The 24,860-nt window shown below is 43.1% G+C and overlaps 1 protein-coding gene across 2 annotated transcripts in view; it reads left to right on the forward strand.

Annotated features, from left to right (window-relative positions):
* The window catches only part of PIAS3 (protein inhibitor of activated STAT 3), a 1,163,468-nt gene that overhangs the window by 349,524 nt on the left and 789,084 nt on the right, over nt 1-24,860 (forward strand). For both annotated transcript variants that reach the window (XM_044079722.1, XM_044079721.1), the window contains exon 4: nt 10,589-10,639. In XM_044079722.1, coding sequence (XP_043935657.1) covers nt 10,589-10,639 — 51 coding nt within the window. The remainder of the gene's footprint in view (nt 1-10,588; nt 10,640-24,860) is intronic.

Raw genomic sequence — 24,860 nt, forward strand, 5'->3', positions numbered from 1 at the left:
TTTAAAAATAATTAATTTATCAAATATGCAGTTACGCGATTCAGCTATTTCTTTGCTAATGAAGGGTACTAAGTTTGTGCCTTTTAAGGTGCCTTCATTGGCATATGTATTAATTGATGCTAAAACGTTTTGTAGAAAATTGCATCTTACTGTATTTTTTGGTAAAGATAAAAATGTTGTTAAAGATGAAGTCATTTTAATTGAGGATGATTCAATTTTGAATGTTTCTATTTACGATATCCCTGGTGATGAAGAAAATGTTTTTGCTCATAGTTTTGAATGTAATGTTTCTTTAAATAATGAGTTTGTTTCTGATGGGGGTTTTCTATTGGTTATGAGAAATTGTTGGTACCCCATTTACCTGTTGTAAGTAGTTTTATGCCACCAAAGCTTTCATCTGCTGTAATTCTTTTTGAACAAATGCTGTTTAGAAGAATTGAATATGATTATCAAATGTTTGTTAAGGGTAAAAAAACTTGTAACATCACTAAATGTGAGTGGGAAAGTTTGAATGTGTTAAGGGCAAAATTGAGTGATTATGTGTTTAGGCAGGCAGAAAAGGGGTCAGTTGGGTTCTTATGAAAAAGCAGGAATATAAGAAAATGGTTTATGATTTATTAGATGTTGGTGAAGATTATATTAAACTGAACCATAACCCAGTTAATGACTATAATGCTGAGTTGCTGGAGATTTTGGAAAGAGGAGAGCATCTGGGCTTTCTGACTAAGGAGAATGTTAGGAAATTGTACATTGCAAAGCCTGTTGATGCAATGTGTTATCTATTTCCTAAAATACATAAAAACATAAGCAACCCGCCTGGTAGGCCCATCATCTCAGGGGTAGGTTCGTATTTACAAAATGTGGGTTTGTTTTTGGATTCCTTATTGAAAGCATACCTAAGTAAAATACCTGCTCATGTTAAAAATACTGAAGAGTTATGTAAGGTGTTTAATGCAGTGGAATGGTGTAATGATTGTTATTGGGTTGTTGTAGATGTAAATTCACTCTACACCAACATTCAGACTAAATGGGGTCTTGATGCCATTTGGAATATTATGGGGGATGGGCCTAAAACTGGTTTTGTAATTCGGTTGCTTGAATTTTGCCTTATTCATAATTAATTTAAATTTGATGGTGATGTATTTTTGCAGCATAAGGGAACAGCTATGGAGGCTTATTATGCTCCACCGTATGCTATTTTGTATATGGGGCATTTTGAAAAGTTTTTCATTTATTGTACTGAATTTTTAAAAAAAAACATGTTTTGATTTACAACCGTTTTATAGATTACCTTATTTTTTGTGTAGGGGTGATGTTAGTGAATTTGACCACTTTTTTAGTGGGTTAAATTCAAATAATCATGGGTTAAAGTTTTCCAGGAAAAGAGGTGAATCTTTCATTCAATTTTTGGATGTAGTACTCTATGTGGATAATCGTAATAAAATTCAGTATAAACCATTTAGGAAGAACATATCAGTTAACAATTTTTTGCATGCGGGCAGTATGCATCCTCCCTACTTGTTTAAATCGTTGCCCCTGGGTGAATGTAGGCGCATTTGTCAACACTTCTGAAGATAGGTTTAAAAAGAAATTTGTGAGGGAAGCTAGTGATAAACTTGTCAAGCGAGGCTACAAGGTTGAGCATTTTAATCAGGCGTTACATGAGGCATTGGAAATAAAATCTGTGAAAAAAGCTATGAGTAGCTATAAATCAGTTACCAGTGCTTGTGATGAAAAAATGCTTTTCTTTGTTTCTCGATACTCTGGTTTTTCAGAGGTAATGAGAAGGGCACTTTTGGACCTCTGGTACATTGTTTATGAAGATGTTAACAGTTGGCAATCTGTTTTCAAAATATGTTAGATTTTCATATGGTAGATATGCCCATTAAAAGAACTATTGAATATGCCCTTAACTAGAGGCCCTAAAGCTGATGTAGGTATTTCTGCTTGTAGACGCTGCAAGGTATGTAGTTATATTAAAAACATTTCTGGCACATTTATTAATGGTAGAAAATTCACCTGCAGGGGTAATTTTGGATGCAACTCTTGTGGGGTAGTTTATATCTTGGGGTGTGGTTGCGCAAATGTAAAATGGTATGTTGGTCAGACAGAAAGAGCAGTAAAGGTTAGGATCATGGAACATTTGAGGGACATTATCAATAGAAAACCTTAAGAGCCCAGTTGCTGAGTATTTTGTGAATATTCATGGGGGTAGCACTAGTTCCTTTTTCTTTAGCATTTTGACACAACCTGTGTTAGTTGGGGGGGGAGATATGGTGAGGAGGTTGAATGAGTTAGAAAGCAAGTTCATTCTCAATTATCGAACATGGTTTCCTAGGGGTCTCAACCTTGAGGTGGTTGTTGTGTCTTTCGGCTTTTCCCGGTTTGGGGGTCGCCACAGCGGAACTCTGGTCCGCTAATGATTGGCAGCAGATGTTTACGTGCCGAGTTACCGGCCCTGACGCGCAACATTCACACATGTCTCCACACAGAAGACGCTCTAGCTGAGAATCGAACAGGACGACGTCTTACTGTGAGGTGTAAATATATGAAATTTATATAAAAAAAGTCATATTTATGAATTTATAAATGTATGAATTAATGAGGTTTTTATTGTTATGCTTATTTAGTCCATTATAAATGTTAAAGATATATTTCTTAAAAAAGTTCAGCAATCAGTGTTGGATAGTTTATATGTAAAATTAGTTATTTAAAATGTTTAGGGTGGCTGTATTTAATAAAATGTGTATGTAGTACTTTAAAAAAATGTGTATGCAGCATTTTAAACAAGATGCAATGTTTCAATTAGTTTTTTAATTGTATTAATTGGGGTTTGAACCTATGTATATAAAGATGGTTGTTTGTAATTGCATATTGTCCGTTGAAGGCGAATGGCCGAGGTACCAATGTGTTGAAGTAAAGAAAATTCAGACAGTTCTGCTGTGTTCCTGCTCTTTTTTTTTGTTTTTCTAGTATATGGTTTGGTGATTACTGTGTGATTACTGAATGGAGTCAGCTAATGGGAAAATAATTTTAGTACAGTAACAAGATTCAATTTCAGCATTGTCTGACATGTTTTTATTGAAACATTACAAGATTTTATTCTTGTAGAATATTAGAACATTTGCAGCTCAGATGCAACTTAGGGTTGCCACCTTTTCAAATGCCTGAAGTGGGACATTTTTTGTAGAAATGCCAGATTTTGCAGGGCAAAACATATCCACAGCAAGTACAAATGAAAGGACTTCACTTTTTTGCCAAAATAAAAACTTATTCTTGTAGCATTTGAGTTGCTTATTCTGTTATAACAATTAGGTGTTTCAGATGCAAAATAACTGTTTTATGCAACTATTAAAGAAAATACAGGAAATATTTTTATCCTAAAAATCTCAGGACATTTGCCATTTTTTCAATTTTTTTGCAGGACACAACTGCCCAAAGAGGGACTGTCCCTCGCAAAGTGGGACAGGTGGGTAGCCCTAATGCAACTGTCCAAAGCAATGCTGTCCTGTGAAATGAGGGAAACTGTCTTATAAATGTATGTTTGCATGAGTGCATGCACCAAATAAGCAACACTATTGCTGACCATAAGAAGAATAATTACCACTGAAGGGAAAAAGCAGGTAGCAACAAGCATGCCTAGGCTGGGATAATTATTCCATTAAGTTTTACCAAAAACAAGCACATACTAAAGATGTAATTTCAGTGTTTTAAAGGCTGCAGATCTGACTCTGACTGGCTAGCATCTCTGGCTGAGGCTAAATCAGTCACTCAGCAAATCTAATAGCCTATGGGTGGGGGAAGGAAAATACAAAAGGACATGCTGTAAAGTCTCCCTCCACCACTGAAGGTTGTGAAATCTGACCTGCAGTTTCAGTATGCTAATAAGCTTCTCTGAAAACTCAGCCTCTGTGTGAACATGTGACTTACACTGCACTAAAATGTAAACAAAGATGTCCTTCAAGAATGCAACTGCAGTCCTGACATATGGGTTGTCCTGCCTCAGGCAGCCCTTCGGTCGGCCGGATTCCAAAGTCTGGGTCCGGCGTCGGCTGATGTCACCTCCTCCCAGACGTCAGAGCGGCTGGGGTATAAAGGCATCCGCCGACGCCATCTTCTCCAGTCTTTCTTGCCATGCAGTGCCCGAAGCAGAAGCAGTTCGCAAGTGCCGGTCGGTCAGCTCTTGTGTTTTCAGTTACCGAAGTCATCTAAAAGCTAAGTACCCCGTTGGGGAGCATTTTTTCTTGCCTCAGCCGATGTCAAAAAAAATTGAAAAAGTTAATAATTGTTTGTCTTGTGGTAAACAAATACCTCATAAGGACTTCCATTCTTACTGTCTCCCTTGCCTGGGCCCAGACCACGACGTCTCGGCCTGTGCTGCCTGTGCTTGCTTTAATAAGCGCACTCTCAGGCGCCAGGCAGAATTTGCCGAAGACTTTTTTGGCGAATCTTACGCTTATATCATACCGTCAGAACAACCGACAGCACAAACTACCAAAAAACGCAAGGACCGGGACCGACATCCTCGGCCCGCGTCGTCCACCGATACCACGCCTAATCCCTCCGCGAGTGCATCGGTCCATTCGGAAGCGGTAATTCAACCGCTCCAGGCCGACGACACCGCTTTATCGCATTCTTCGGTCCCGGAGATTTCACCGGTGCCGGTTGTTGATTTTCCTCCAGAAACCGAAGCTCTAGATCTACCCGACACCATTCCTGTGGACAAGGTTACCCCTGCAAGTGGGGCAGCTAGGCCTCCGGTATCCATGTCCATCAAGGCCTTTGCACGTGCTAAGGCTGCCAGCCAGGCCAAGGCCCATCCTAAATCTACTTCTCAGGGCCCTTCTTCTGATAGATCATGACTTTAGCTGCAGATCTAATCTCTCTTATCAGGGGTTCTCAGCCGCACACAGACAGAGGTTCTCATCCGCCTGCAGATAAAAGGCCTAGAACTGAGCAGGCAGACACCCTCTCTTCAGATGAAGCCTCTAGGGATTCAGAGCACTCAGATACCCAAGAAGAATCCTTCCAGGCCTATGAGGACTCTGATGCTGAGGAGACAATTCCCTCTGCCTCTCCTCCAGTGGATATTTCTTTCGGTGAAGTTCTCCACTCCATGAGAGAACATTTTCAGTGGCAGGGTCAGGAATTTTCTGATTCCAGGAAAAGGCTACGTACCTTCCTTAAGTTACCCCAGCACAGACCTTTAGCTATCCCTGCAGTGTTGGATGTCCTGGATGATGTATTCTCAGACACTATTTCACAGGGCCCCAAAGGAGTGGCTACTTCCTCGGCCAAAAACCCTCTGCCCGCTGACAGGGAAGCTAGGTCCCTGGAGAGATGGGGCAAAAAAGTTTATACCTCTTCCACCCTTGCCATGAGGTCACTTAACTGCCTTTTTCTTATGTTTCAGTACCAGGATTACTTAATGGATGATTTGCAGAAAAGGTTAGCCTCTCCTGAGCCTATAGATAAAAAGGCATTGCAGGATTTTGTTCATAATACTCAGCAGGTTAGCAATCATTTTCTTCAGTGTGGTTATGATGCATTGGAAGCTTCATGTAGGGCAGCTATGACAGGGGCAGTTATACGTAGACATGCTTGGTTGAAAGAACAGCCACTGCCAGACCATGTTAAAGTAAAGCTCCTGGGTGCACCTCTGGAAAAACAGAAGCTTTTTGGTGCTAATGCACAGGATGTGTTGAAGTCTATTGAGGAAAAGGCAAAATCAGTACAGACAGTCAAGGATTTCCTCCAGGTTCAGCCACCCAGATTCAGCAGGAATTGGCCTTCAAAGAATTGGTCCTTTCCAGACTCTGACAAGTTTCAAAGGGGAAAAAACAGGCGTGCTCGAGGTAGAGGGCAATACCGAGGCTCCTACAGGGGCCGCCAATGGCAACCTCCAAATCAGAGAAGTGGCGCAGGTAGTTCACCTGCACCACAGGGACAATCACAATGACTTGACTTTCACTCCGCCTACCAAGGCTCAAAGAGAAGCACCTCTAGGCGGAAAATTATCCTTATTCTCAAAAAACTGGCACATTTTAACCAAGGACAAATGGATTCTGGACATAATAGACAAAGGTTACAGGTTCCACTTCCATACGGGACAAGGCATGCCAAACCTGCCACAAAATCAAAGGGCAGAGGCACTCATAGAAGTTTCAAGGCTGTTACAAATAAAAGCAATAGAAAAGGTTCCTCCTCAGGAACAAGGCCAGGGATTCTATTCAAGACTGTTCCTTGTTCCAAGAAAAGAGAAACAATGGAGGCCTATACTGGACTTGTCCGTTCTAAACACTTTTCTCATTGTGCCAAAATTCAAAATGCTGACGTTGCAGCAACTCCTTCCATGCTGGGCAAGGGGTCTTAGCTGGTTACTCTGGACCTCAAGGAGGCATACCTGCATGTCCCAATCAGACACAGTTGCAGAAGATACCTCAGATTTCTTGCAGGAACAGAGCATTATCAATTCTCAGCATTGCCGTTTGGCTTATCTACTGCGCCCAGAGAATTCACGAAATGCCTGGCATCAGTAGTGGCACATTGCAGGCTCCAGGGGATTCAAATATACCCTTACCTGGACGACTGCCTCATACAAGCAGACAGCAAACAAACCTTGATAAAAAACTTGGATTATGTCATTCAGTTGCTACAGGCTTTGGGATACACAGTCAACATTCAAAAGTCAAGACTATTGCCATCCCAAAAGATTATTTTTCTAGGAGCAAAACTGGACACACAATCACAAATGGCTTTCCTCACAGAGAAGAAACAAGAGCATTTACCAGATTACTTCAAAAGCCTAGCAAAGCTTACCCAGCTGACCGCAAGGAAGACTCTGCAGGCCCTGGGGTTCATGGCATCTTGCATTCTTCTGATCCCTCTGGCAAGACTACACATGAGAAAACTACAATGGTAACTAAAAAGCTTGTGGTCTCAACACAGCCACAACCTAGAAGACGTAATACCACTCATTCCATGCCTGCAAAGGGAATTTTTGTGGTGGGCTCAAGCAAGTCATTTAAATGAAGGCATGCCTTTCAACAAAGCTCAAGCAAGTCAAACCATTACAACAGATGCCTCAGACCATGGATGGGGGGCACACATGGAGGGCAGATGCATTCAAGGACAATGGACTCCCATGGAAATGCATCTGCACATAAATCAAAAAGAGATGTTGGCAGTGATACATGCGATAGAAGCCTTTGGAAAATCTCTTCAACAAGGTCATCTGTTAATAAGGACAGACAACACCACTGTCATGTGATACATAAACAAACAAGGGGGCACTCACTCGTATCCCCTCTGCAGATTAACAATGACTCTTTGGGAAAAGTCCCTGAAACTGAACGTCCACTTGCAATCCCAGTTTGTTCCGGGCAAGGACAATGTTCTGGCAGACAGGTTGAGCAGAAATTTCTTGGATCCACACAAATGGATGCTGCATCCACACATTTTCTCACAAATAACTGCATGGGGAAGACCGGACATAGATCTCTTTGCTTCTCATCTCAATCATCACCTGGAAAGGTTCTGCTCAAGGACACACCATCCTCTAGCCTGGAGAACGGATGCTCTTTCCTTCAGCTGGAATGCCCTAACAATTTATGCATTTCCTCCTCTACCATTACTGACCAAGGTGTTACTGAAGATCAAAGCAGAACAACCAAAAGGAATCTCGATAGCTCCAGACTGGCCAAGGCAGCACTGGTATCCTTTGCTACTGAGCATAACTCGCACCAAACCATGGCCCTTGCCTCAATGGCCTCTGCTCCTAACTCAGCACAGTTACAGGACTGTTCAACAAAACCTGCAAACATTGCAGCTGACAGCTTGGAGGGTTCCATGACTTTGACACATGTCTCCCTCTCTGAAAAAGTTCAGGAAATCTTGCTGGAAGCACGCAGACCTTCCACCAGAAAAATCTATTCGGCCAAGTAAGAGATTCATCATCTGGAATGCCAACAAGGGCCAGGATGCATCAGTGATGAGCATACCTCAGATATTAGAATACTTGGCAGAAATGTTTCATAGTGGCCTCTCATATTCTTCCATTAAAATTCACGCTTCAGCGATCTCAGCAAGTTACAACTGTGACCCACCTGTGTTTTCACATCCCTTGCTAAGACAGTTTCTAAGAGGGATAAAGAATATGAAGCCTCCCAGAAAACCACCGCTTCCTGCATGGGACCTCAATTACGTCTTGGAAAAATTAACTCTTCCTCCTTTTGAACCAGCAGCATCTTCAGAAATGCAATTTCTCTCCTGGAAAACGGTATTCCTGTTGGCAGTTACCTCAGCAAGAAGAGTCTCGGAGGTACAGGCCCTCATGGCAGTACCTCCCTTTCTCATTTTTCATCAGGACAGAGTTTCTCTAAGGACCAATCCTTCATTCATGCCAAAAGTGACATCCAAATCAAGCAATCCACCTGCCTACTTTCTTTCCCAATCCTCAAAATAAAGGGGAAAAGCTGCTGCATACTTTGGACATACACAGACAATTACGCTACTACTTGGACAGAACAAAGACCACCAGGAAGTCTGACCAACTATTTGTAGCCTATGCTGCTGGAGTGCAAGGGAAAGCAGTCTCCAAACAATTTCAAAATGGATTGGACACTGCATCAGATTCTGTTACTCTTTCCATGGAAAAGGTGTGCCAGCCAATATTAGGCCACACTCCACCAGAGCTATAGCCACATCCACAGCCTTTCTAAGAGGAGTGGCTACAAAGGACATTCTAGAGGCTGCTACATGGAGCTCCGTGCATACATTTACCAAGCACTACAACCTGCCATTATACTCCAGATCCCGAGCAGGCTTTGCTTCGGCACTCCTGCAGGGCCTTTTAGCTACACCGTCCCTTGCTTAGATCCTACCACCCCCAGCTTGGCTATGGTATTTAACCCATATGTCAGGACTGCAGTTGCATTCTTGAAGGACATAGTACAGTTGTGTACCTACCATAAATGTAGATGTCTGATAGATATGCAACTGCAGTCAGGTTTACCCTCCTTCCTACCACTCTGCTTTTTTCCTTGGGTCCATTCCCCCCTTTCCTATATTAGCTGGGGATATCTGTTATGGTGTATCCGTTTATTGCTGTTGTGCATGTCTGGAATTTTTTGCTTATCCATTCACAAAATTTAGCCTTCCTTGGAGGGCACCTGGCATCTGGGGCAAGAAACACTGAAGAAGATGGCGTCGGCGGATGCCTTTATACCCCAGCCGCTCTGACATCGGGGAGGAGGCGACATCAGCCGACGCCGGACCCAGACTTTGGAATCCGGCCGACCGAAGGGCTGTCTGAGGGCAGGACAACCCATATGTCAGGACTGCAGTTGCATATCTATCGGACATCTACATTTATGGTAGGTACAAAACTGTACTTTCTCTAGCAAGTGACTGATTTTAGAAAGAGATAGTGCCCCTTTAAGGTAATCTTACCATATAGCTAAGGCTACTGCATCAGTGTTGAGTTTAAAGAACACAGTATAGTTGTGTAAGTAAAAGTTGCTGTAACTGTAGATGCTCGAATGATCACAGCTGCAGTAGCCGCTATTTCCTGCTCTCCCTTTTGTTTTGTTTTTTTTTATACCAGGGTGTGGACACTTTTGTTCTAGAATTTGTTTAGGCTCAGCCTCCATCCCTCTGCTGGCAGGAAAGCTCTGAACGGCTGTGCACCTAAACTTTGTCTTTTAGTCAGCTCTACTCAAACTGCCTGACAGTTTGGGCATGTGGTAGGTGTCCTGAAGCTTTGGAAGCTGCCCGGTTGTTATATCCGTGGTAGAGTGTAACTCTTATAGCTAAGACTAATCCAGCAGTGGTCACTCGGACATCTGCAAAAGACAGCCAGAAACCACCACCTCTAAAATGAAGATCATTAAATAGAACCTGTTCAGTAAAACAAACCATGAATTTCGTAAAGTTCTTACAGTTCCAGCTGTTCATGTAAAGCATTATTTTTGTGTCATTTATGTTCTATGATCCTTTTAATGCCATACAAGTCTGCTGAGAAAGTCATTTGTTTCCAAAAATGTTAGTCTTCTAGTAGAAATATTTTAATTGAGAAATTTAATTATGGTGGTGGTCTTTTAAATTATTGTATTGCTTTTGGTTTATGAAACTTGTCACATAATTGTAGGAAAAAATTTTAAATGTATTAAACCATTGTGAAATGTTCTGAAGAAGTCTCAGATTAAAGTGAGATGGAAGCACTTAATTACAAGTTATTTGATGTTCTTGCTTTTTATTGTTATAGTTTTACCATTTTTTTATTAAAAATATCAAAGGTAGTAGATCGCATTAATTTCCCAGACATTTGCCTTGCCCTTTTTTTTTTGGCTTTACTGAATGACGTAGCTATCATTGAATCGCGATGTCAAATTAAGTAGTGCGAAAGTATCAACAATACTGCATGCACTGTTGCTTATGTATTTTATTGTGACTTAGTTCAAGTGGTGATTTTGTCAAGCATTTGATTTTTTGAAGTTAAATTGCATCTGGTACTTGGTATTGTGCAAAATGTTTTTTGTCCTTTCTGGCAGATGGCATATCATTTTTCTCTCTGTCTCTGTTTTAACAGGGATTTGTTAAATGTTGCCAAGTGTGACTACACCGTACAAGTACAGCTGAGGTAAGATGGGAGACAGTTTTAAGTTTTGAGTTTTGCTAGATGTCCACTCAAAAGCCACTCTTGTGACTGCACATTGTAATTTTGTGACAATAATCCATGCAGAGATATGGGTTATGTTTGATTTTTGTCACACCGACTGTAGTTTGATTGTGAAGATGCTTCCAAAGTGACCAAATCCACAAAGTAAGTTTAAGCAAACATCAGCATAACCCACACTTTGTTTAAACAGAATGTCCGGCTGTGTTTGATTTTAAAAAGCCAGGAATGATGTATTTTAGATTTAAAAACTGCAGATTTATTTGTGCATTTTTACCTCTTTATAGGTAGCTACTAGACACCCAGTCCAGAAAGACCATTAAGGATACCAACCCAATTTTTCTCAACTTTCCTAAGTCACTGTCTGGTTAATTGCTCAAGGTCACTCAAGATTCAAATGAAGGCTGGAGGAGTCTAACTGTGGTCCACAGGACACTGTTCACTAGCATCTCGTAGCCTTAATCCTCGGTGTTAACTGCCAGACTTTATTGCTCTACATGTATGCTGGCATACAGTGACAAGGGAGATTTTGCCTTGTCAGTGGTGTTTCAAGAAGTGTTTTGGGGTTGTAGGGATTTGATATTTTGCCCCCCCCCATCCCCAGTTTCAGTTTTTAGTCAGTGTATTACCGAGTTTGTGATTCATGCCCACTAATTGTGTTTTAGGTGATGCGTGCACTGTACGTTTCAAGGACAAGAGTGTTTAGTACCGTCATGAGGTCACTTTTTCATTTTTGTTAAATTGTATTATTTTCTTGTAATTTTTTTAATGTGTGTATATTCTGAATTGAAATGTATGATAAAGTAGCGAAAGGGAAGCGATGCACCACCTAAAAAGCAAGTAGCAGCAACGAAACAAAAGACTTGCACTACACAGCTGAGAATAAAACTATTAAAAATGAGAGGCGATTTTGTGTCCAAGAATGATGCTTCTTCAGATAAAATACAACAAAAAATAAAAGCATTTAAATTGACAGTCTATAGTATAAACAGCCAATACTGTAATGAAACCATGTGATCTCTGGTGCAGTTTCATGGGAACTGTTTTATTAAGTCCATCTACTCTATCTGCTTGAAGTCTAATAATCCATCTGAGCTTTGCCTGCTCAACCCTGTTCGTGATATCTCCCATTCTAGGATCATCCTCTACAGTCTGCACGGCCATAAACTTAAACAGATGTGCTGATCCGACTATTTTTTTTATATTTCACTATGAATTGTTCTAATAGCTGTATAGAGTTTTTTGGATGTTACTATACCAACATCAAAGGTGCCTACAGTGCAATACAACAACCTAATTTAGGAAACTCTGACCATCTTACCATCATACTTCTACCAGCCTACAAACTGGCTCTGATCAAAGAAAAGCCTACAGTTAATTAGATCAGGGTCAGACATGAGGGGGCTTTGGAATGTCTCCAAGACAGCTTTAATAGTACCTGCTGGGGCATTTTCAAAGAGGCGGCTATGGCAGTTGGGCAGGTGAACATAGATAATTACACAGAAGCAGTAATAGTTTACATCACTAAATGTGTTGATGATGTATCTGACATCAAAAGATTCACAGTCAGAGCAAACCAAAAGCCATGGCTCAACAATAAAGTATTATGATCTCCTGAAGGCAAAAAATGCAGCATTCAGGGCCAAGGACAAAGATGGTCTCGATGAAGCTAGAACAAACCTAAAAAGGGACATTAAAGAGGCTATGCAGGAATATGGAAAGAAATTACAAAGCCAGCTTGCAGACCTGAGGGATGCCAGGAGTCTCTGGCAAGGGATACAGCAGATTACTGACTGTCTTCACACTGACCTGACCTGGTTTTATAATAATTGAATTCCTGGATAAGTTTGAACACTCCTCCTGTGGCAGATTTGAAGAGAACAACATAGCTGCTACAAGGCTACCTATCGACCAGGATGAGGGGCTGCTTAGTCTTAACTCCAATGAAGTGAGATCCCAGCGTAAGATGTTGAACTCCAGGAAGGCTGCTGGTCCTGATAAAATACTGGACAAAGTACTTAAAGGCTGTGCAGACCAACTATGCTCAGTTCTAACTGATGATGTTCATCGTGTTTCACTGTTGCAGTCATTACAATTGGGTTATCCTGCTGGCAGGCTACCTGCAGTCGGCCTTAGTTCCAAAGTCTAGGTCCGGCGTCGGTTGCTGTCGCCTCCTCCCTGACGTCAGTGCGCCAGGGGTATAAAAGATGCAGCCGACGCCATTTTCTTCAGTATTTCTTGCCGCGCGGTGCCCGAAGCAAAAGCAGTTCACAAGTGCCAGTCGGCCGACTCTTGAGATTTTCAAATTCGAATTTCAGATCCAAAGTCTTCATTAAAGCTAAGTACCCCATTGGGGAAACTTTTTTCTTGCTCCAGACCGATGTCAGAAAAAGTTAATAATTGTATTTCTTGTGGGAAGCAAATACCTCATAAGGATTTTAATTCTTACTGTGTTCCTTGCCTAGGCCCTGACCACAACATTGCTAGTAGTCGGATGTTCATCGTGTTACACTGCTGCAGTCATCACACTTGGATTATCCTGCCGTCAGGCAGTCCCACAGTCGGCCCGAGTTCCAAAGTCTTGGTCTGGCGTCAGTTGCTGTCACTTCTTCCCTGATGTCAGTGCGCCAGGGGTATATAAGAGGCATCCGACACCATTTTTCTTCAGTCTTTCTTGCCGTGCGGTGCCCGAAGCAGAAGCAGTTCGTAAGTGCCGGTCGGCCGACTCCTGAGATTTTCAAATCGAATTTCGGATTGAAGTCTTCAATAAACCTTTTCTTGCCTCAGTCCGATGTCAGAAAAAGTTAACAATTGCATTTCTTTTGGGAAGCAAATACCTCATAAGGACTTCCATTCTTACTGTATTGCTTGCCTAGGCCCAGACCACAACGTCTCTGGTTGTCTGTTTTGTGCTAGGTTTAATAAACGAACTATCAAATGTCGGTTTGATTTCGCCCGACATTATTTTGGTAGGAAATTTAATTATACCATGTCGTCAGAGCAACCGACAACCAGCATGCATAAAAAACACAAGGATAAGGACAGGCAGCCTAGACCCAAACCTGACTCCGAGGCCTCTGCAGTGCCTGTCGCCGGTTCTCCGGTTTTCAGTGAGGCACCTACGCAGCCCCTGACGACCGCTGAATTAGAACCCCAGACGGCTTCTGATTCACAAGCGGAGAGTACTAGGCCGGCTCAGCCTTCTTCTTTAGGCCCTTCCGACTGCATAGCAGAAGGAGATTCCGGTGCAGTAGAAATGCCTTCGGTTGCAGAAGGTGTCTTCAGACCGACTACACTCACCATTAAATCTTATACTAAGCTTAAAACTCCATTAAAATCTAAAAAGACTGTACATCAGTCTCCAGTACAAGGCCCTATGCCTAAGAAACAGATGCTTAAGATGGCTGAAGATTTAATTACCCTAATCAGGGGTTCCCATCCCCCTCCTGAAAAAAGGCCAAGACAAGAGGAGGATTATGCTTCTTTCCTCAGATTCTTCTGAGGAACAGGAATACTCTTTTCCTCCTTATGAAGATTCTGATACTGAAGAGTCTATTCCCTCAGCATCTCCCCCAGAAGACTACTCCTTTGGGGAAACTTTACATACCATGAGGAAACACTTCCACTTGGAAGGCCAGGATTATTCTGATTCTAAGAAAAGGCTCTGAGAGTTCCTTTTACTTTTCCAGCACAGACCACTTGCTATCCCTCCTGTGTTAGACATTGTGGATGATGTTTACCTAGAATCTAGTCTTAACCCAGGCTCTCTACCTCCTGCTCCAGCCAAACCAGACAGATACTACAGAGTCCCTGACTCACAAATTCCTATATAAAAACCCTGTTGCTGACCCAGAAACAATTTCCCAGGGTCCCAAAGGGGTTAAGGCCTCTATTGCTAAAAATCCTGTACCCTCTGAAAGGGATTCCAGAGCACTAGATAGATGGGGAAAGAAGGTATACACCTCAGCCACTCTAGCTATGAGAGCCTTAAATTGCCAGTTTCACATGCTAAAATATCAGCAATTCCTACTGTCTCAATTAAAACAAAAATGAGCACACATTCAGAGCAGCCTGATATCAAGGAAATGCAGGATCTGTTGCATGCACCTGAACAGGTGGGCAAACATAGTTTACAATGTGGATTTGATTCATTGGAAGCTTCCTGTAGAGCAGCAGTGACTGGGTCTGTCATACGTAGACATGCTTGGTTAAAAGAACAAACCCTGCCTGATCATGTTAAAGCAAAGTTATTGGATGCACCTTTATAGCAGGATGTTTCATTTGGTGTGAAGGCAGAAGAGGTTTTAAAGAAAATGGAGGATAAGGCAAAATCTATGCAGACGGTCAAGGATTTTTTACAGGTTCAACCCCCTCGGTTCAGCAGAAATTGGCCAACAAAAAACTGGTCCTTTCCAGCATCTGACAGACCACAGAGGGGCAAATACAGACGCCCAAGGGGCAGAGGTCAGCCACAAGGCCCTTACAAACCTCGCCAGTAGGGTGCCGATACCCAGAAAGGAGGAGACAGGCCCCAAGCTAACAGAAGACAAACACAATGACTTAACCCTCAGACTGTCAAGCAAATCTCTCTTGACAGCTCCCTTGGGAGGAAAATTAGCACTTTTTGCAGACAACTGGCACATCATTACAAAAGACAAATGGGTCCGAAACATTGTTTCACAAGGATACAGATTCCACTTTCACACCTTGCCAAGGAATGCCAAACCTGCCACCAAATCAATGGGCGGATGCACAAAAACAAATTACAGCTCTCATGGACATGAGAGCCATTCAGCAAGTACCTGCACAGGAGCAAGGACAATGATTTTACTCAAGACTCTTTCTAGTCCCTAGAAAGGACAAAGCCTGGAGACCCATTCTGGACCTTTCATTTCTAAACACCCATCTCCAAATACCCAAATTCAAGATGCTAACACTATAGCAGCTTCTTCCCATGCTGGGCAAGAAGGCTTGGCTAGTAACGTTGGATCTCAAGGAGGCATACCTGCATGTCCCTATCAGACAAAATTGCAGAAGATACCTCCGCTTCATTGCAGGTTCAACTCATTATCAATTCTCTGCACTGCCCTTTGGCTTATCTGCTGCACCCAGGGTCTTCACAAAATGCCTGGCACCAGTAATTGCATACTGCAGACAGAGGAATTCAAATATACCCATACCTGGATGACTGCCTTATTCAAGCAGAAAGCAAGGACATTCTTTTAAAACATCTGGCGTTTGTCAAACACCTTTTAAGTTGCCTAGGGTACACAGTAAATGAAAAGAAATCAAAACTAGTACCCTCACAGAACATAACATTCCTGGGTGCCAGCTTGAATACAACGGCCCAGATGGCTTATCTCACGCCAGACATGCAACAACAGCTGACTCAATATTTCAAAATGATGGCAACAAAGACCCAACTCCCTGCAAGAAAAATTCTGCAGGCCTTGGGATTCATGGCATCTTGCATACTCCTAATACCATTTGCAAAACTGCATATGAGGAAATTACAATGGTACTTGAAGAGCGTATGGACACAGCACAGCCACAGCTTGGAAACAATGATTCCACTCATTCCCTGCCTTCAACAGGAGTTCCTATGGTGGGCACAGGCATGTCACCTCAGCAAGGGTCAGCCTTTCACCTTGCCCACAGCCAGGCAAACTATAACAACAGATGCATCGGACTATGCCTGGGGAGCACACATGGCAGGACAGTGCATTCAGGGCAAGTGGAACATAGATCAAAGGCATCTACATATCAATCAAAAAGAAATGCTAGCTGTACAGAATCCCCTAACAGCTTTCAAGGACCTCTTACATCCAGGACAACTTCTAATAAAGACGGACAATACCACAGTTATGTCGTACATAAACAAGCAAGGGGGCACACACTCCTACCCCCTATTCAGGCAAGCAATGACCTTGTGGAACACAGCACTAACTTACCAAGTTGAACTACAAGCACAATTCCTGCCAGGAAAGTAAAACACATTAGCAGATGACCTAAGCAGAAACATCATGGATCCCCACGAATGGAAACTGGATCCACAAGTATTTGCAATGATAACTCAAAAATGGGGACGCCCAGACATAGATCTGTTTGCCAACCCCCAAAACTTCCAACTTCAAAAATTTTGCACAAGGACATTCCACCCACTAGCTTGGAAGGTGGACACCCTCACATTCAGTTGGAAAACATTAACAGTGTATGCCTTTCCTCCACTGCCTCTTCTAGCAAAGGTGCTGCTGAAAGTCAGATTAGAGAGACCACAAATGATACTCATTGCTCCAGACTGGCCACGCCAACACTGTTATCCAATACTAAGGAACATGGCCCACAGCCCACCATGGATTTTACCCCAAATTCCTTGCCTGCTCACTCAGCAAAACAATCAGATTCTACACAGCCAGCTCAAAACTTTAAACCTGGCTGCATGGCAAATTACCTAAACAACCAGCCAACACCTCTATCTAAAGCTGTTATGGATGTCATTCTGGAGGCCAGGAGGCCCAGCACCAGGAAGGCCTATTCATACAAATGGAAAAGATTTTACGCCTGGAACCAGGCTAAAGGCCAAAATCCCCTTGTTCCAAACATTCCTCAGATTCTGCAATACTTAACTGAGATGTTGCACAAAGGACTTTCTTTTTCATCAATTAAGATCCACGCCTCAGCGATTTCAGCTCACTACAACACGGATCCTCCTTTATTTTCACATGCACTCCTAAGACAGTATCTCAGAGGGGCTAAGAACATAAGACCGCCTAGGAGAGCACCAACACCAACTTGGGATCTCAACTTTGTTCTGGAAAAGCTCACACTACCGCCCTTTGAACCAGCTATTTCAGTCGAGTTAAAGTTTCTATCCTGGAATACTGCCCTGCTACTAGCAATAACTTCAGCTAGAAGAGTCTCAGAGCTACAGGCCCTAATGGCAGTGGAGCCTTTCCTCATTTTTCAAGACAGAGTCGCTCTACGGACTAACCCTTCCTTCATGCCAAAGGTGGTATCCAGTGTGGCCCTAAACCAAACCATTCATTTGCCCACCTTTTTCCCAAACCCCAGAACAAAGGAGAAAGACTTCTGCACTCTTTGGACATTCACAGGCAATTACGCTACTACTTGGATAAAACTAAGGCTTTCAGAAAATCTGACCAGCTCTTTGTATCCCATGCTACAGGATCACAAGGAAAAGCTATCTCAAAACAGACCATTTCAAAATGGATAGGGCATTGTATACGTTTCTGTTACACACATCATGGGAAACCGGTACCTGCTAGCATTAGGTCCCACTCCTCCACTCTACTGCTACATCAACAGCCTTTCTAAGGGGGGGGAACCAACCAAGGATATTTTGGAAGCTGCAACTTGGAGTTCAGTGCACACCTTCACCAAGCACCATCACTTACCCCTATACTCTAAGACTAGAGCTGGTTTTGCCACTGCAGTTCTGCAGGGCCTACTAGCTTCTCCAAACCCTGTTTAACTCCACCACCCATCTTTAGCTTTGGGATTCAACCCAAGTGTGATGACTGCAGCAGTGTAACACGATGAACATAGTACAGTTTTGTACCTACCATAAATATAGATGTTCGAGTGTTCACACTGCTGCAGTCCAGGTTACCCTCCCTCCATCCCCTCTGAACTAGCTGAACTTTTCTATACCCTTCTATCTGATACAACCTTTGTGGTGTATTTGCTTATAACTGAAGGTATTATTTGTATTTTCTGTACTCGTTTCATTGGCAATATGTATTGCCCACCTACTAGGGGGCACCTGACATCTGGGGCAAGAAAAACTGAAGAAAATGGCGTTGGATGCCTCTTATATACCCCTGGCTCACTGACATCAGGGAAGAAGCGACAGCAAACCAATGCCAGACCAAGACTTTGGAACTCGGGCCGACTGCGGGACCGCCTGATGGCAGGATAACCCAAGTGTGATGACTGCAGCAGTGTGAACACTCGAACATCTACATTTATGGTAGGTACAAAACTGTACTTTTTGTGCTAGATTTAACCAACGCACTATTAAGCGTCTGTACGATTTTGCATTTCATTATATTGGCAGAAGATTTAACTATATAATGCCGTTGGAGCAACAGACTACCGGAGTTTATAAAAAGCGCAAAGAAAAGGAGAGGCACCCGAGGTCCAGAACAGACGAGGCTTCCACTAGGCCTATCCTCGGTTCGCCGGTTCTCAGTGAGGCACTTTCGCAGCCCCTGACACCTGCTACCTCAGAGCCACAGGACGCTTCCGACTCCCACAAGGAGCTGACCTGGCCGCTGGAAACTCAAGGTATTGGACACTCGGAAACTATTCCCTCAGATGGGTCCGGAGCTGCTGAGCAGGCATCAGCTTCTGAAGGTGTTTTCAGGTCTACACAGTTATATGTAAAACCAACTTCAGCTTCAAAGGCAAAGTCTAAAGCAGCTCTAAAGACAAAGAAATAAGTACAGCATTCACCAGGACAGGCCTCCATGCCTAAAAAACAGATGTTTAAAATGGCCGAAGACCTAATTACTTTGATCAGGGGTTCCCATCCCCCTCCTGATAAGAGGCCTAGACAAGAGATAGAATATGCATCTTCAGATCAGGTTTCCATTTCCTCTCATTCCTCTTCTGACCAGGAATATTCTCTTCTGCCCTATGAGGATTCTGATGCTGAAGAATCTATTCCTTCAGCCTCTCCTCCTGAGGATTATTCTTTTGGGAAAAACCCTGCATACTATGAGGGAGCATTTCCACTGGGAAAGCCAAGATTACTCAGAATCCAAGAAAAGGCTCAGAGACTTCCTTTTATTACCTCAGCACAGGCCCCTTGCTATTCCTCCTGTTTTAGACATTGTAGATGTATTTCCAGAGTCCGGACTGTCTCCTGACTCTTTGCCACCAGCTCCTGTTAAGCCAGACAGATACCACAGGGTTCCTAATTCACATAAATTTCTTTATAAAAACCCTGCTGCAGACCCAGAAACAATCTCTCAGGGTCTCAAAGGGGTCAAGGCGTCCACTGCAAAAAAACCTATACCCTCTGATAGAGATTCAAGAGCCCTGGACAGATGGGGGAAAAAGATTTATACTTCTGCTACCTTGGCTGTAAGAGCTTTAAATTGTCAATTTCATATGCTTAAATGTCATCAATAGCTAATGTCACTGGTTAAACAAAAAATGTTGACAAATTCAGAATGTGCAGAAAACAAAGAAATGCAGGATTTATTGCATGCAGCTGAAGAAGTAGGAAAGCATACTTTGCAATGTGGTTTTGATTCTCTAGAGGCCTCTTGCAGGGCCGCTGTTACAGGTTCTGTCATTAGGAGACATGCTTGGTTAAAAGAACAGAATCTGCCAGATCATGTTAAAGCAAAATTATTAGATGCTGCAGAGTTCCTAAGGCAGCAGAGAGCAGAAAAAGCGACTTTCTTGATTATAAGTATTTTTTAGCATTTTTTTATTGTTTCTTTTGATCTATTGTGCTTTTCGACCACTGTTTGTGCTTATATTGCTGTCATATTACCTGTTTTTCTGTGCTTAAATTGTTGATTGCACTTCTTGGCTAAAGTTTTGCTTAAAAGTTAACAAACAGGCTAATACACTCAAGTGTACTAGCCTTTGATAGCAATTTAGTCGAAAAACAAAGCATTTACTGCATTTTTCTGTCTGTGTGCAAAAAAAAACTAAAAAAAACACTTCTGCTTTCCTAACTAGTTGTTCCAGAGACCAGATTTGCTGATCCCTGGGCTTTGTATTTGGTTCCTGTGTTCCTCCATTTTCTTGTGTGGCCAGAGGGAAGTTTCTTTACTCACCAGTGAGAGTGGGGAGTACTGAGCTGCCTGTTTGTCCTCAGAGGAGTGGTTAGAGACAGCAACTAGTAATTCATTGGCCATTTTGGGTCATTTCCTGTTTTTTCCAGCCCCCTGCTATAAAGCACGCGTTAGTGCGAAGTTGCCACAAGAGCAGCGGCGGTTAATCAAGGTTAAACTATTCGGGCTACCTAAAGTCCACTCTTCAAATTTTCCCTTAAAACAGCCTTCCTTGAACTTTACTACTGATCTAACCAGCGTATCCTATAACTAAAAAGTTCATCTCTACTTGATTCCCAAGTAGACTATTCTCCATCTGTAAAGCCTAGCACTTGCTCCTACAGTACTTTTCATCTTGATATAGCACTTTTTTTATAGATAGTACCCCACCAGCCTAAAACCCGTTTCTCGATCACCCACATCCCCTGGAGTCTTTTTAAGTTTTTTTGTCTATTCCTTCTAGCATGTCGAGGGATCAGTTGCTAGTGTCCTCTCCTGCTCAGCTGGTGAACCTGGGAATATTGAGGCAATGTTACAATTGCCTCATGTACACAGACAACCCTCTCCTCCTCCCACAAAACACAAATACATGCGAGATGCAACTATACAGCCAAACTGGAGGCTGAGCTCTCTCAACATAGGACTGGCAAGACCAGACAGGAGGAGAAGGTAACCACACACCACATACCCAGTCTCACATAGTACTATCACAACTTCAAATCATACACGTAAACACACAAAGACATACTCGGAGGCTCTGATCAAAAGTCTACCAAAACAACAGAGGCCACCAAAGCAGACACCCAAACAACTACCACCTCAGGACACAACACATGCAACACATAGACCACACAGTCAGTGTGCCAAACAGTCACAGCCCTTAAGGCCAAACACAATGCCAGACACACTAGTCATTGGTGACTCCATAGTCAGACACACTGACATCCCGCTCACCAGATTGAGTAAGGAGAAGGTCACAGTAAGCTGCCTGTCGGGCGCTAGAATCCACCACATAACGCAAGCACTCATGTCTCTCAACAGCAGGTACAAGTACAACTCAGTCATTGTCCATGCTGGTGTAACGACCTGAGGCACCTCCTTGGACTAAATGAAAAGAGACATAGAGGAGCTCTCTGATTATGTAGCCCAGGCAGGTATGACCCTGACCTTGAGCAGTATCCTACCTTCACCAAGAATGATGCCACAATACAGAGATAAGATGATCAGCTTTAATAATTGGCTTAAACTCTGGTGTCATTCAAAGGGGATCAATGTCTGTCTGCCTGGGATGACATGCTGGACAAGCCATGCTGCTTCGAGGGACGGCTTACACCTGTCACCCCTGGGCTTCGGATATTGGCAAAGGCTCTTGCCACCCCATAGTGCCTTTTTAGGCAAGGCTCAAATTCTAAACCTACCACCCTAGAACACAAAAAGAAAAAAACTAAGGGTAATGCTGCTCAATGCCAGAAGTCTCAACCTCAAGATGCACTTTTCGAGGCCCTTCTCAGTATGGAGAACATCGATGTCTGTGCTGTGACTGAAACCTGGTTCAAGGCTCCTGAGAGCACCCCAGCGCTATCAGGTTTTATCTCATATCATGCGTTCCGGTCCCAAAATCCGGACAACACCAAGAAAGGAGGGGGGGTGTCCATATTCATCAAGGACACCCACACCTCAAGGTTGGTGACAATGCACAATGCATCGGAGACCATCCAGGTGCAATTAACCATAGGCAAGACTGCTCTGCAATTTGTAGCATGTTACAGGCCACCCTCTCAAACTCAGGAAACTCACATACATTTATCCTGAAAACAGTGTTTTCAGGAAAGCTATCTCCAAACACCATCATACTAGGTGACTTCAACTACCCTAATATAGACTGGTATCACTACTCAAGCCCAAAGGTTCCTTGAGTTCATAAACTCAAATGCCATGGAACAACTAGTCACCATCCCCACAAGAGGTGAAAACATACTTGATCTCATCATCACGAACATGGGATCACAATGTTCAACACCAGAAGTATACCCCTCACTGTTGAGATCAGATCATAAACTAATCTCACTGGAGGTCCTCATCCCGCCCCCACCTGAGATAAAAAAGACCACAGTGAAGAACTTCTCAAAAGCCGACTTCACACTTCTAAAGACTAGTGTGGTAAACATTACTCAAGCCGCTGAATCACTTACAAATGCCTTCTACCAGCACCTACAGGACTGCATGGATCAGGCAATCCCAAACAAAACAAAGACTCTTTGTACCAAAGGCAAGCGCCCAGTCTGGTGGACCCCAGCCATAAACAAGCTCTACAACAAAAGGAGGAAGCTACTACAAGATAGAGCAAAATCCTTAAAAGGTAAGACACCTTTGATCATTATAAGTAAAAAACTAAGAGCTCTCATAAAATCATCCAAGGCAAATTTTGAGAGAAAAATCGCTAAGGACTCAAAAGACAATCATAAGGCCTTCTTTAGCTATGTTAGAAACCTGGGAGGAAACTCCCAGATATGCTCAGAATTAGTTCAAAATGATGTGAAAATTACTGAACCTACAGACATTGCCAATATACTGGCTGACAGGTTCAGTGCAAACTCTCCCCCCCCAAAACGCGAGATATCTCTACCGAGGATTGTAGCCCCCAAACATCTCTAGCCCAGGTGAGAACTGCTCTCTCTAAGGCGAAAACACAGCATCCATGGGACCGGATGGTGTCCCCGGCTGTGTGCTCCACAAACTCAATGAGGAATTAAACCCGCAGTTAGGACAGCTGTTTAATCTCAGCCTCACCTCAGGATATGTACCCAAGGAGTGGCGCACGGCAACTGTGGTCCCACTTCACAAAGGCGGTGCCTCCACCGACCCTGGAAATTACCGTCCCATCAGCTTGACAAGCCTGATCTGCAAAGCCATGGAGAGGATCATAATGGAACTCGTAAATAAAGACATAGGGAACTTGCAGACTTTGGATCCAACCCAGTTTGGCTTTGTCAAAGGCAGATCATGCCTTTTAAACTTGGTTGACTTTTTCGAAACAGTCACCAAGGCCATTGATGAGGGAAAGGCAGTCCATACAGCCTACCTCGACCTGGCAAAGGCTTTTGACACAATACCCCACTCAGGTATCATTGAAAAACTCATCAGCTTAAATGTAAACCCATACATCACAAGATGGGTCGCAAATTGGTTAAGTGACAGAACCCACAGGGTCAGAGTTGCTGGCGCCATGTCAGACTCAAAGCCTGTCACAAGTGGTGTCCCACAGGGCTCAGTCCTGGGACCACTCTTGTTCGGCATCTACTTTTCTGAAGTACAAGCAAACACAGGAGGGTTATGGCTGACAAAGTTTGCAGATGACTGCAAACTGGGCGCCATAGTCGAAAACACATCTGACACAGATATCCTTCAGAAGGGTCTCACAGAAATGGATAACTGGTGCCAGAGCCATGGCCTAAAGTTAAACGCCAAGAAATGCATAGTCATACCCTTCGGGAAAAACAAGGCTACCCCTAGCTACCATATAGGTGGCAATCCACTGAGCACAGAAGTTATCAGGGATCTGGGGACCCAGGTTGACAGTAACCTTTCATTTGACACTCACGTTGCTAAAGTAGTTAGGAAGACCTTCTACATTGCCCACCTGATCATGAAGGGAATCACATCTAGATCAAGGGAGGTCATCGTCCCCCTGTACTCATCACTCATCAGACCAATGATTGAGTACAATGCCCCATTCGGAATGTATCTGACCCGACACCTACAGCAGCTGGAAAGGCCCCAAAATGTCCTCACCAAAAGGATAAAGGGTCTCAAAAATATGTCTTATGCTGCCCGACTGAAAGAACTCCAGCTCTATTCAGTAAACACCGCTTGCTCAGTGGTGACCTGTGCATGACATACAAGGCCATGTCAAACCCAGATTTGATGAACATGCTTCACCTCAAAAAATCTAGATCCCTCAGAACTACAAGGGCGGGAGACTTAAACCTTGACACGGTTATTAATAGGACATGCTGGAGGGACAGATTCATCACCCAGAGACTCCCTATGCTGTGGAACAAAATCCCGGTACGTGTGAGGCAGAGCACCTCGCTGGCCGTGTTCAAGAGAAATCTTGACCAATGGATGAGAGATCGCAGATATACCCCAGGGATTACCTGTGTCACTGCTTGACAGAGGCTCAGCAAAATAATGGGCATAGTTTTCTTCAAACTAAAGGGGTGGCGAAAGCCACAAAAACTCTGGGCTAGGTTTATAAATGCCCTTGGGCAGATAGCCTAGTATGAACCTATGAACCTATTACAGCATGATACCTTGTTTGGTGTTAAAGCAGAAGAGGTTTTGAAGAAAATGGAGGACAAAGCTAAATCTAT

The sequence above is a fragment of the Protopterus annectens genome, chromosome 8.part0 (assembly GCF_019279795.1).
Source record: "Protopterus annectens isolate FY-2018-M chromosome 8.part0, PAN1.0, whole genome shotgun sequence".
NCBI classification, from domain to species: domain Eukaryota; kingdom Metazoa; phylum Chordata; order Ceratodontiformes; family Protopteridae; genus Protopterus; species Protopterus annectens.